This window comes from Tasmannia lanceolata, unplaced genomic scaffold (genome assembly GCF_043159265.1).
Source record: "Tasmannia lanceolata isolate RefF3 unplaced genomic scaffold, GAP_Taslan_0.1 ptg000013l, whole genome shotgun sequence".
Taxonomy (NCBI): Eukaryota; Viridiplantae; Streptophyta; class Magnoliopsida; order Canellales; family Winteraceae; genus Tasmannia; species Tasmannia lanceolata.
In genome coordinates, this window is record NW_027518690.1 from 4,582,487 (window position 1) to 4,596,910 (window position 14,424).

The 14,424-nt window shown below is 38.2% G+C and overlaps 1 protein-coding gene across 1 annotated transcript; it reads right to left on the reverse strand.

The window, feature by feature from the left end:
* Positions 1-2,493: 2,493 nt before the first annotated feature.
* Positions 2,494-4,221, reverse strand: LOC143890708 (uncharacterized). The gene is made up of 2 exons (XM_077395387.1): positions 3,977-4,221; positions 2,494-3,829 (listed from the first exon to the last, which is right to left on the reverse strand). Exons 1-2 carry the CDS (start codon positions 3,978-3,980, stop codon positions 2,655-2,657), a joined length of 1,179 nt encoding a protein of 392 aa, XP_077251502.1. The 5' UTR covers positions 3,981-4,221; the 3' UTR covers positions 2,494-2,654.
* Positions 4,222-14,424: the final 10,203 nt, after the last annotated feature.

Sequence of the window (14,424 nt, forward strand, 5' to 3'; positions counted from 1 at the left end):
GAAGGGTAAAAACCACCAAAACAAGAGGAGGCAGACATCGACATCATTGTTGTTGCATTCTCTACTAATTGTATTTTGATTTTTTCAACAATTAAACTGCCTTTTCGGTTCTTAACATATCTGTTAGGCTAAGTTTGGTAAGACCCTTAAATTAATCAGTCAAAGGAGTCCTTGTTTACAAATTAGAGGGTAACTGGTCTAGCCACGAGTCCTGTGTTGAAGTCTTCTCAGAGACTCAGACCATGTTGCGTCAGATTGCAGTCTACTTTCATCATGGCTTACATAAGAAATCCCATATAAAAAGGACAAGGAAGGAAGAGAGGGAAGAAAAATTGAACTGCAAGTTGACATGGAGTAGCAAACATAAAATAATACATCCTCCATAATTTGTTAGAACAAATAATAGTATAAAAAACTTTGAGAAACTCTTGATAAGAATCCCAAGGTTTGAAATTTTTCAAGTATCATGGACCTTGTTTTCAGACACAGTCTCTCTCTCTCTCTCTCTCTCTCTCTAGGCTACTGATATTTTCACTGCTATGTTTTGATAATTGCACTAACTTACATTGTCTTTTATTACTTAACCAGCTGTCAAAGGTTATAACGAATTAAAAAGGAAAATACAAGGTTAGAGCAATTATCAAATTATAGCGGTGCCAATATCAATAGCCTATTTAAATGTACATATTATATGTACTATTTTTTCTACATGAGTAAGCAGATGGGTATATGAATATATTCTTTGCTAGGGTCTAGCGTGGGTGTGGTTGGCAGCTTTTGTGAAGGGAGATACGAAAAGCTAAATGGCTTTTGGGTTGGATTGGAAATGTAGAGGGTTGGGGGCCTTTTAGGTTCCTTCTATCTCCTCCAGTGAGAGGTGCTATCATTGCTAAAAACCATATTATTCACAGGCATGGGCCACTATGATTTCAAAAAAAAAGTGTCACATGTCACACCTCAAGGCCCCAATCTCGCAAAATCCCATGGCTAATCATCTCCACTTTTGCAATATCATTCAAACTCAAAAGGCCAAGTAAATGAAAAAAAACTGGCTCCCCTCCTTTTTTTCTCAAGTTTCAAAAAATCCCATAATCATCTTTCCTTTTGGCAAGATTATTAAAGATGAAAAGGTGAGGGAGATGATATTTTCACCCCTCTGCACTACGCATTCGCTCCCTGATAGCGTGAACAGTGTGCAACTTTAACGCTTTTTGACGTCAAATCACGTTACAAGTGGGCGAATGCGAACTGCAGACGGGTGAAAACATCATCTCACAACAAAAGTTATATTTTCTTTGTATGACAAGAAATGAAGTCTCTCTCTCTCTGAATAAATTCTTTTCTACCATTTACCTTTGGAAAATCTATCCATGCTTTGGCCCTGTTAGGATTTCAAGAATTTACTGGAAAAGTTTGGAAAGGAAAATATTTCTAAAATTTCCTACTTCTTTTACACATGAAAAGAGATAACTTGAACCAGTCCTATTCAATTTTGACTTGAAGATACCTCTAATTTATGATAATATCCCTCAAAATTAACTGTAGTCATATAATTTCCCTCATAATCATGGAAAGAAAAACTTTCTCAGGAAAATTTTTCCATCAAAAAGGTTTTTCTTGCAATCTAATAAGGTAAATCAATTTTACAGAAGAAAGAAAATGCAATCATCTGGGGTGAACTAGAAGTGTTGAACCCACAAAAGACTACTACAGACTAAGACAAATTTCATATCCATGACGCACGTTTATTCCTCTTCATCATTCAAAGGATAACATGACTTGCATTTCTGCAGAAATTCATGTTGGGCAGTTGAAGACCTTGAATGGGCTTTCTTTTTTATTGCAAAAGGGAGGTATTTAAATTTCAATCTTAAGATTTCGGCTGCCCAAATCTCGCCCCCCATCACTCCAATGCATCAGTCAAAAAACAAAACAAAATATTAGATTTTGATAGAGAATAAGAAGCAAACAAGAGAAAATCCCGGAGTATCACTTGCATTGCATCTAGCTCTTTGATCTTTCTGATTTTTAGGATAAATGGTATAAGGAAGAAGTCTACTGTTATTTGCACTACCATATTTTGATAATTGCACTAACTCACCTTGTCTTTTACTATGTAATCAGCTGTCAATGGCAATCACAAATCCACAATTTCCAAAAAACTGTAGTGCCAATATCGGTAGCCAAGGAAGAATAATGGCTAGATGGGTTTTCCACACACACACTCTCCTTGTAGTTGTGACTTGTGAAACCATGCAAGTCATTAATGGAGGCAAGAGAATTCAAAACCAAAATGGTAATCACAAATTCACAATTTCAAAAGGCTGTCACAAGCAAAATAAGAAAGAAAAGACTAGGTGAGTCAGCGCAAATATCAAAACACTGTAGTGCCAATATCAGTAGCCAAGGAAGAATAGTGGTTAGATGGGTTTTCCACACACAATTCTCCTTGTAGTTGTGAAATCATGCAAGTCATTAATGGAGGCAAGAGAATTCAAAACCAAAACTTTCATAATCACGTCTTTTTTGGCTGTATAATCAGAAGAAAATGAACAAAAATAGACTATATTTTACACAAAAAAAAAAAAGACACTGTTGTAATATGTTGGTGATGAAGATTGAGAACTCCGTTTTCCTTTTTCACTGCATATTTTCTAATCTGAAGAACAAATCCATGAATCTACTATACCTTCACCCCTCGAATTCACGTTCTCTGATCCCTTCTCCCCATTGAAATCTGACAAAGGCACCGTGTAGTTCATCTTGCAAGTACTCACCCGCTGAGAATTATTGTAATTCCCATTAAAAGCCTTCAAATGAGATTGATCTCCATCACTTGATCCTACTCCATCACCCCAACTCTGAGGATTATCATTAATATTTGTGTTGGCATGCCCTTGATACATAGTAAAATCCTCCAACATCCCCATTTTAAGCTGTGAATCCATCGCTTGAGATTTTGCGGTAAAAGCGGGTAAATTTGGGTACTTGGGAGGAGTTTGTAAGAGAGATTTGAAGGTGAAAATTGGGTTCTGCATGTTTAGTAGATTTTGGTGTTGGAAGTTACTAGGAGTAGTAGTTGAATTAGTACTATTAGAAACAATATTAGTAGTATTCTCAGAAGACACGAAAGCGGGTTGATGGGGTTTGTGAGGGAAAGGGCGTAAGAGGTAAGGTGGAGGGGAAGAGTGAGAGGTGAAGAGATCGAGACGGGTTCGAGGGAAGGGCGAAGAAGAGAAGGGAGGGGCTGGGATTCCTGTGAATTCTTGTACCATGGCTCGGAAATTGGACGTATCGGTGGTGAGGACGGTGGTGGGTGCCCGTCGGGAAGCCCTAGAACGCTTCTTCGAGTTACGGGTCAAGTTGATTTGATCGGTGGCCACCGGAGATGGTCGGAAGATGGCGGTATCACCGGTCTGAGGTATCGGGGCCGGCAGGATTTGGGTGAGGAATGGGTTTGATGATGAGGATGAACATGTAAGCCCACCTATGTGGGTGCAATTGGGGTCCAATCTTAGGGGTTTGGACCAAAGTGGGTCAAGATTTGGAAGGGAATTTATGGTGGGAGGTGTGGGGGTTTGGGGGAAAGGGTCTATGTAATTGGAGAGAGAATCAAAGAAGGATGGTGGGTTTTGTTGGTGGTGTGGGTTTGAGATGGGATTAACTGGAGAAGGAAAAAATACTGTTGCTATAGGCCCTTTTTCTTGCAGTGTGAGATGGGATTGTGATGAAGAGTTCAAAAAGGCTGAGATGGACTCAGCTCGAGAATCGTATTCTTCATCACCACCACTTGATGATTGTATACTCCCACTGTTAGCAGAATCCATGGCTATAGACAGAAGATAAGAAGATAAAGACTATAGAGAGATATATATATATAGAGAGAGAGAGGTTCTTACAATGGAATTAAAGAGGATTTGCAATAAAACCCATGTAGTAAATGGGGAAATCTTCTAGAAGAGGATGAAGAAAGTACCCATGTCTTAAAAGCTTGATCTGGGGTGTGAGAACAGCCCTTTACTCCATGTTTAGTGTGTGTAAGGAAGTCTTGATGGGTGGGGAGGGAGAAGAGAGAGATGAGAGAGTGGTTTGAGTTTTTGGGTGAGATTGAATTAGGGTTTTGGGGAGAGATGAGGGAGATGAAGAAGGTTGATTCTTTCTTGGCTAAAAGAGAGGCGGCTTCTGCTCATGTTTCCACTTAAAAGGATCCTCAAAAGATAGTAAGGTGGGGCCTCCATTAGAGGGCAGCTATGGGTGGTAGCCAGTCAAAGTAAGAGAGAGAGAGAGAGAGAGAGAGAGAGAGAGAGAGAGAGAGAGTATTATGGATTGCGTGTGAACTGAAGAAAATAAGATGGAGGTTAACCTCAAGTTAAGAGAGAGAGAGAGAGAGAGAGAGAGAGAGAGAGAGAGAGAGAGAGAGATGGGTTTTGAACAGTGGCGGTGGTGGTGGTGGTTTTTCTCCAACATTCCTTCATTTCTTCAACTACCATCTCACCCCAGTTCGGTTGCTTGCCTACCTCTCTCTCTCTCTCTCTCGCTGTAAGAAAATAAGTGATTATCAAGAAATAACTAGTTATTTTATAAGTAAACTAACTGTTTTGATCATTGATTATTCTTTAAAAGGAAAAAATTGTTTATTTTTTCCTGAGAGCATAACCTTCCTACTCTCTTTGACCATGTCAGAAAACCCAATAAAAATAAAATATTTAAAATATCAGAGGATCTCTTACCACCTTCCCCCTCCATAAATTAAAGGGAAAAAAAATATTTTTATTGGGTTTTATTATTTATTTATTTGGGTATGAATGGTTGTTCACTTTTTCAAACTGGCTATTATGTTAAACCATTTACTGCCAATTAACATTCATCTCCACTACTTTCTTTAAAAAAAAACATATTCTTGCAGTCATTTTTTATTTGGCATTTCCTTTTCACCCTTTTTTTCTGATTATCTTTTATTTTTCTTTCATTTTAGATGGTTAATTTTGTTGAACCATTACCAAGTTTGATGCAACAATTCACAATGCAAAACAATAGTCTATATAACAACATGCACGTAATCTTAGTAAAGGAGGATATCTAGCCATGGGAGTTGATATATACTTAGACCCCTCCTCTCTTTAATTTATTCTTTTAAAAAAGGACTTCCTTAGGGTAGTTTAAAATGTGGATGCGAGCTAAAATGCGGCCAAAGCAGATCCTAATTATTCAATTCTGCATGACGAATTGAGTACTGGGTTGATGCTGCTGAGTAGTACAGAGTCTAACTTAAGAGGTTCAAAGAAGTTCATTGGGTTTGTGGGAAAAAGTGTGGATTCGATTGAACAAGAACTCGGTCAAGGTTAAGAGGGTTGACTCAGGTGAGTTAATGATGACGGGGAGGAGTTTTGAAACTATGATTATGATAGCCATAGATATAACATGTGACTTGTAAATGGTCAATTTTTTAGGCTTTTTTTGGCCTTGGCCGCCCTAAAATCAGACAAACACCTTAATCCTAAGCCCTAAGTTCTCATTTCCCACGCCTCTCAAGTCTACACGGAATGTTAGAAAAGCATTGGTGGCTGATATTACCATATATTCTTGACAGTTACAGGTACAAACATTGTAAGAAGCCCTAGATCTCTTTATTTCTATGCTGCATTTGGAAACTAATTAATCTCCTACAAACCCATGCCTAATTCCTTGCTCACACCAACTTCTTTTTATTTTACAATTCATCATATTTTATCATTTGAGTTCTGCAAGCAAAATGGAAATTCAGTTTGTTGAAAAAAAAAAAAAAAAACCTTAATGGTGACAAGTGCACAAGAAAACAATGAAGAGAGTAGCTCGAATCCGAAGTAATGTGCCAAAAACAATAACAATAGCCAAATCAGCAGTCATTTTCACTTCTTTGTTTTCGGAGCGGAGTTCCGTTTTAGAAGGGTTTTCCTTATCATTTTCTTACCATTCTATACTTCTTAATAAATTAATTAATTGATGAGATAGAGTTGATTAATTGTTCCGCAGCATTGACAAGCAAAGCCCATTTTCCTATTTTTCACCTTTGTGCGCCTGAAAAATGAGATTCATCGCTGGTGCGATTCTGAGTCACTTCCAAAGATTCTCAGTAATCCGTTTCTACCCGTTTAGTCAGGCGAGAATGTGAAGCATTCATATCTCAGTGCATATAGTTACGAAATAAAGACATTTTCCAGATGAAAAAGAAACACTATTTTGGATTTTTCAACCATAATAATGCAAAGGAATTCTCGCTATAAACATGAGGAAAATGGGTTTTCAGATCATTTGAATTGAAGAAATGTTGGGAAATGGAGGAAATGATATATGTTGTAACTTTTAAATATATGGAGATTGCTTAAGCTATAATCATCATCACGTGCCTGATATTTATATATTTTTTAATATTAGGGGTTGTTTTCTATCCATTTCACCATCCTTTCCCCATCTTATAGGTGGCCAACGTCAGCTATCTCCACCATATACACACCACAGATTCGTCGAGGTTGATCTCAATGAACGACAATCTTAATAGTTCGATTAATAAATTCTGCCTGTGGGGTGCGGAGTATTGCTTATTTATTTTTTACTTTAACTGTCCATATGTAGGCCACTTTATTGAATAGTTAGGTTTGTTGAAGGGGATAGAAATTTGATATAGCAAATATGCAAATATTCAGATGGCCAGAGCTAGGCTCTGTTTGGATGTGCAGATGCATCCAAGGAGAAGTAAAATGACATCATTTTTCCTAGTAAAAACAAATTAGAAGTAAAAATCCTTTTTACTTTTTCCTTTCCTCTTGATTTGGGAGGAAAATCAAAAGGATATTATATATTTGGGAAATTCCTCGCAAACAAGAAAATTAGAATAATCAGTTCATGGAAACCAAAACGTCTTTAGTAGGGATGCAACTTGGGTCGGGACGGGTTGTGCTTTTGCTAAAACAATGAATTGGAATCAACATGAAGCTGTTATGGTTTTGAGTGGGAGGCCCCCTGGGTATGGGACGGGGTGGGACCTAGTCTGGTATGGAACAGGTTTAAAGGGCCTTGCCTAACGCGTTCCATCAGCTCAGGAGCTTTTGGTGTATCGGTAAGGTACCTAACATTTGGTATCAGAGCAGCCACCACGTCCCGTGTTCGAGTCACGGAAGGGGCGACCTGTGGAAATGGCTACCAGGAAAAAAGGCCAGAGTGAAAGCCGTCACAGAATGGGCCGCCGAGGACGGCGGATGCGGAAGCATGGTTGTATGTTACGGTTCTGAGCTGGGGCCCACTTGGGTTGGGACTGGGTGGGACCCAGCCTGGTATGGGACAGGTTTAAAAGGCCTTTCCTAACGCGTTCCATCAGCTCTGGAGCTTTTGGCATGTCGGTAAGGTACCTAACATTTGGTTTACCTTACCGATACGACAAAAGCTTCAGAGCTGATGGAACGGGTTAGGCAAGGCCCTTTAAACCTGTCACATACCAGGATGGGTCCCACAGTCGCATACCCACGTGGGCCCCACTTAGAACCGTAACAGAACCCAACCAAATTTTATGGTAAATACTCTACCCGAATTCCCAAAAAATGGCTCGAGTTGAACCCTTAAGCTCTTTTCGTTTAAGATTATGAAAACCAATTGTGAGTCTAACAAGTTATTGGACCAGTAATTTTCACTCTAATAATTTGTTTTGGACTCACAATCCGTTGTGACAATCTTAAACGTGCATGGCCCTAGTCTCTAGGAAAGGGAAATTGACATCATTTTACTTTCCTTTCCTAAACTAGCAATATTTAAGTGGCGATCGGTGAAACCAAATCCTCATCATTGTCTTATCCGAAGGATGAGTTCTTCAACCTTTCTCATTCTTCGACTTTCATAGCTAGTGAAACGGGTGGAATAGGATTGACCGAAACCACAAGGGCAATGACCACCCCCCCCCCCCCCCCCCCCTAAACGTTATTGGTCAAGTTTCAAGGGCAAAGAGAAACGTTAAAGGGAGTGAATTTATCCTCAAGCAGTGAACCATTCTCACAGGACTGAAGGGGGGATTCTATCCGTTTAAGGGGGGAAAATATCATTTCCCAAACCACAAAAGATCAGCAATATTCGTCGCTTGAAAGTTGGAATTTCGAGAACTAGGTGGAGCTTGTTAGGTTCTAACATGAGCTTTTTAGCTGTCAATTTTTTGACATGAGCTTCAATTTTTTGCTTGTTATCTTGAATTTTCTCCCTGGAATTGCAAGCTTTCAGCTGTAAATTTAGCAATCCACCACTCGGATCCATCACATAACCTATTGTGAACTGCTAGTAAATTAAGAACCGGTATAAAAGGCTCTCACTGTCCAATTTCAACATTCGACTTTCTTATTTCCAGTCAAATTAAACGTGCAAACTACGTACAGAAGCTTACCCCTAATGAACCTGGTTCGTATGAAAGTTGTGAACCGTGTACTACGAACCCCAACACTAATCAGGTATACCGACCAACCAAAAGACATAAAGGACCGTTTGGATACGTAGATTTTAGAATCCAGGTTTTTAGCTTAAAAACAGTGTAAAAGAGGATTCATGATCAAGCTGTTGTATGCTGTACGTCCTGATAGCTTTTCTTGGATTTTAAGTGAGAAATTCAGGTTTTAAAAATTTCTCCTGCATCCTGAGATTTCTAAAACCTAGAAATATGGGAGGATCTGCTACTCTCTTGCTGATGGAAAGAGGGGCAAGAAGTCAAAAACGACGGCTAGTCTGCTTCTTTTCTTGTCTCTTAGCTACAATTTTGAAGAAACCCCGGATTCTAAAATCCACGTATCCAAACGGCCCCTAAGTGTGTTGAAAATGTTTTCCATTAGGTGGCCCACATTGCCAATATAGTGTAATTAGGATTAGTTGTTTTATAATTAGTGTTTATGGCTCATTAATTTAATCCCTAATTAAAGTCTAGTATTAGAAAAAAAAATTGAGGTGCATGGGGAGACCTAACCCTAACCTCCAATTATACATATGAAGAGTCATTGCTCAATGGGGCAACATATATAAAGGCTTTGAGAACATATTACGGTTTCCTTTGGGTGGTTCTTGATCTACTAAGGCAAGCCTAGATTCCTTTGATCTGAGCATTCAGACTTTGGGTAGATTCAAGGTTTAAAATTTCGGTTTCAGTACCGGTTTCGGACCCTGAAATTTCAAAATTTTGGCCGAAATCTGGTACAAAAATCAAAATTATTATTTTATTCAATATTAAATTTTGGTCGAAATTTCGGTTAAATGTTAAATTTTTTTTTTAAAAAAAACAGATTTAATGGGTCAAATTTCGGAAAAACCGAGATTTCGAATTTCGGCCGAAATAAATGACCATTTCGGTTTTTAGTGGTTTCGGTGTCGGTCTCCACCGAAATCCGAAATCCGATTTCGGTCAAAATTTAAAAGCATGGGTAGATTGGAAGATCTCTCCAGCGGTCGACGAATAATATACATCAGGAATGTTTTCAATGTCAGATCTGCGAAACAACCAATTACTCCAAAAGCTTAAGTTATTTGAGTTGATGGTACTTAATCATTTATACTTCAACACCCCCATCATGTGTGACCCCTCTTTTTGGGTTGGTCGTACATGTGGCACATGCGGCCCCTCTTTTGAGTTAGCTATACACATGGATTTTTAATATCAAAGAGTTATTGGGTTTTGAACCCAGGACCTGCAGCAAAGCAATGGGTCTTGATACCATGTGAAACAACAAAATATTCCAAGAGCTTAAGTTGTTAGAGTTGGTGTTATTTAATCATTTATACTTCAACGGGATCACACACGTCGCATAGTAACTTTCTTTGATCATCATGCATGCTAGATGCACAATTTGTTTTCCACATTAAGATTGAATTAAGCTGGAAAAGTAATCATTCAATGACTGCCCGAATAGCACATACACAGTGTGTTCTATTTATGGAATATACACCAAATCGTTATCTATATATCAATGGAATTATTTCAATCAATATGTCAGAAGGATCCAGCTCAAATTTATTTTTCTATTAAAATGCTAAGGTTAAAAGCACATCACCACCGAACATATTCCCTAAAGCTGTATTTCTTTTTGAATTTGCCCGGAATATTATATCTTCTCTTCTTTTCTTCAGTGGTTTTCACTTTTAGAGACGTTTCCTCACCGCCCATGGAGAATCAAAACAACACACAAACTTCTGAATTAGCAAAAGATCAATCATGCTTTAGGTTTGCCTTCCATTTTTTTTTTTTTTTTTCCCATTTCTAAATCTAAGACCTTGTTTTTCTCATACACTTTGTTATTGGGTCAATCTCAGAGAAACCCATGTGGTGTTAATCTGATAGGATGATCTGAACCGTCCATACAAAGGGCCCTATTGTCGATGTGGGCTGAACAAGAGTTAATCCTGACTATTCAATTAATGGACTTTTGCCCATTGAATATGGGACGTTGATCGTTTCCATTTCTAACTACCCATTTAAATGATATTAGATGGTTAATTTGCTATAGGGTAGTTTTGATATGCTACTTTTTGCAGCATTCATGGTAGGGCCCACTATATGGATGGTCATTGGTCAAGATCATTCAGTATATCAAATGTATGGTGGTGATGGGTGAATAACACACCCTGCCTCATTTTCTTATCTCAAATGAAATGGAGATATCCCCAGAGCCCCTTTCTCCTGTTTCCACGATCTGCGTGGCTAAACAAATGAGAAAAGATGAGATTTTCCGAAGGACTAGGAGTCTCTTTGAAACATTTTCATCATTCCATTCCAATCATTTATCGGGGGAAGTACGAGAAGCCTTGCCGAGCATGATCTTAGTTGGCTCTATGTGTTTGGTTTCACAAAAGCCTGGATGGCTTAGGAGTTTTGCTTGGCATTTGGGGGTCATGTTAGCAAAACCCTTTGTTTGGTGGGTTTTGTGCCTATTATTGTATCATCTTTCTCTTTATCAAATAAACCAGTAGGGGTCCCCGCCAAACCCCAGCTTACCTATAAGAAGAAAAGAAAAAGCGAATCCTTTGTTTGGTTGCCAATATAGCATTGACATCCCAAGGAACAACCAGGGATGTCTCTTGGTTAGTTATTGCATGTTTGCTGATGTGTCACCCTTGTCCCCTCCCTATGAAATCGAATCCAAAATCCACAAAAAATGTGGAATTTTGCTTGGATTTCATTTGGATGTTACTTTTTCCTTGTTTCTCTCTTTCTTTCTCTTCTCTCTGCCTCTCTTTTCCGTAATGACTCCACATACCACGACTCTACAAGGTAAGTTCCAGGTAAATTCAATGTTTATCTCCTCTCTGTTGACCACTTACACCACTAATCTACGATGTAAATACCTGCAACCAAACAGAGTATGTAAGTGGTTTTTGCACTAAGAGAGGCTACATGTGGCACTGTGCGCTAGTGAAAGATTCATTTAATATTGTATAAATTTATATGGGCGTAATCTAGTTCCATGTTGTAACAACACACAACCAAAAATGTTTAGTTGCTATAAAAAGTAACTAAATTTCTCTTGATCATTTTTGTTTTCGTGTAATGGTGAAGTTAGTTTGGTTTTGTTGTTGGGGATGGTAGTAGTGCGCTAATGTGGTTGGGGATGGAAGTGATCAAGGATTGATTTTCTTAATCTTTAGCTCACCTACCAAATAAAAAAACACTAAATTTACAATCCAGAAAATGATATTGCCAACCCACATTCAAGTTCTTTGATTGAATAATTGAAATGTTCAGATTGAGTAATTTACACACAAATAAGGGATCTGGTTTGTGCTGACCCAGGTCAAGCTTAACTCTCATTCTGAGAGCTTCTTAGTGTCACTCCCTTGAATGATTATATAACACCCCTTTGTTTTGTTCTTTCTTGTACTGTTTGCTGGGCAATTTCGCAGAAAGCCATTTTGTGGCTCACTTTTGCAGGAGAGTACAGCTATCTGAGATGAATTAATGAATAAGACAGAATCTTAAAGCCGAAAAAATGGCTTTCTGCAAAATTTCCTAGCAAATCCCTAAAAACCGTGTTGTTATAATCAGATGAAGAAGCATTCCCATGAGATAAAACTCAATTCCAAATCCAGCATTTGTAATAAAGAAGGTTAATGATCATTTCCATTAATATACTAGTAGGTTTATATGTTTGTTGGGTGTAAAAAAATTCACCCAAACATGTCTAAAGTTAGTCATGTCATTTAACATTGGATGTAGTAAGATTGATGGAAAAAGAGGTAAGAAATTTACCCCTTTGTTTGATCTTCACCATCATTTGGATCATTGGATATAACAATAGAGTAGATTTATCCCAGACCCCCTCCTCATCTCCCCACTTCGGCGAACCCTATCATTGAGCTTGTCACTCTAAGCTGGGTGATTTCACTTCCTCTCCATGACTTAGATCAGAATCATTCTCAACGAATCCATAAGTGATACTATTGAGACACAAGTAGAGAAGTAGAAGAAGCTCATGAATCTGGAGAAATTACTGCTTACCATTGTGGGTTAGCAAAATTTTTATTTTTAGAGTTTTTACAATGAATAACTCGCTAAGCTTAGGGTGTCAATGGCTCTAGACAGTCCGATGGACCATCCTAATCCGAACTTAAACTAATAGGATCTAGACAAATTAGTAAGATCCATGGACACATTTCGAATCCCCAATCAGATGGCAGACAACAAACAAAACCCCGTGGGACAATCCTAAATCCGATTTTATTATACTATTTTATGAAAGTACCAGTTTTTTATTTTATAAGTATTATTTCGGGGGCATTTTAGTATAAGTAAGTCGTGCTATTATTTATTTTTTTCGAAAGATTATTATTTGCGCTATTTGCCATTGATATCTCTCAAGTCGCAAGTCACCCTCTTCTATTCCTTCTCTAACCATTAGCCCCAAGTTTGTAACCTATTGCTCCGTCCCCACTTGCCCTCGCCCTATTCTGATATTTCGGGTTATTGTTTCAGGGTCGAATGCCATTGTTCCTCACATTTTACTTGCTTACCATTATATTATTATCATATAATATAATTGAAACACATATAAAGAAGGAAAACACTTCTCAAATGGGATTCCATGCTAAAAATAAAGAAGGGGTGAAAATAACCGATCAATTTGGCCATTTTCACTTGTTTTTATGTTTTTTTTTGGAGCACACACCCTCTTTTTTGTGTTTTTTGCCCACGTGTCGCACTAGAGTACATCGTGCTTTTTTCCAACATGGGATCCCATTTTGCTAACAATCATCGATAAAGAATAATAAATATATGCTGTCATGAATACACTATTTGTTCATTATTAGGTCATAACTGAATTTTATTGTTTACAAATATTATTTTACTTATTTAGAATTTAAGATTAGCATAGACAAAGGACTAATTTATCTGAATAAATTGGGCAAACGCACACTATAATTTTTTTTAGAACAGCAGCCAATTGTATTAAAAGAAGACCGAGATGGTCAATTACAAAGCAAAAAAGGCAAAGGAGACATAAATAACAATAGAACGACAACCAAAAGAAACAAAGCCAAATTTAGGAGGGAGATAGTCGAATATGGGGAGAGAATCAATAGCCACGCCTTCCCTAGTGAGCCTATCCGCAGCATCGTTCGCATATCGGCGCACATGCCGAAAGATAATAGAAGCTTCATTTCATCAAAATATCTGTCAAACTTCCAAAGATTCCTTAAGTCGCCCTTAATCCATCAAATGATATCAAATAAATCTCCTTCTACTACTAAACTAGCTAATAACATCTCATTTTTCACTAACAAAATGCCTTTATGTAATGCACGAACTTCCGCCCCGAAGGATTAGAAATGCCAATTGGACCAGCAAAGGCCCAAATAACCTCACCCTCCTCATTCCTCGAAACGCATGTCAATCTCTCTGAAGGATAGGAGTTTCCAAAACTAGAGCCATCAAAGTAAGTTTAAGGAAACATCCACTTTTTTCTCTTTATACAAGGCATGATGCCCAGAAAGGCGTGCCCTCAACCTAATGGCCTTGTGCGCAACTAACTTTTTAAAATTCTAACGGTAGACAATGTAAGTAGGACCTCTGAGAATGAATGGTCCATTTTAAAATGAATAGTGAGCCAGACAGGGGAATTAGGATCCAAAGTACACTCAAGATTCGATCAGGCTCATAAGAGATTTGAACGGTCATGATTAAGACATATCCGATCCTAAGTGGATCGTTGACGAATCTGGCTGAGATAGTTCTAAAGAAGTATTGCTTTAAGGACCATCCCAGAAGGCGTTTTGCGGACTGGCTGTTGCATAAGAGAGCAGCCACATAGGCTCACTTTTCAACAGATTTTGTCTTATTATCTGATGTGGCTGCTCTCTAATGCAACAACCTGTTCGCGAAATGCCTTCTGGTTTGGTCCCTAGCAAATCCCTTCATTATTTAAAGAGTTGTCA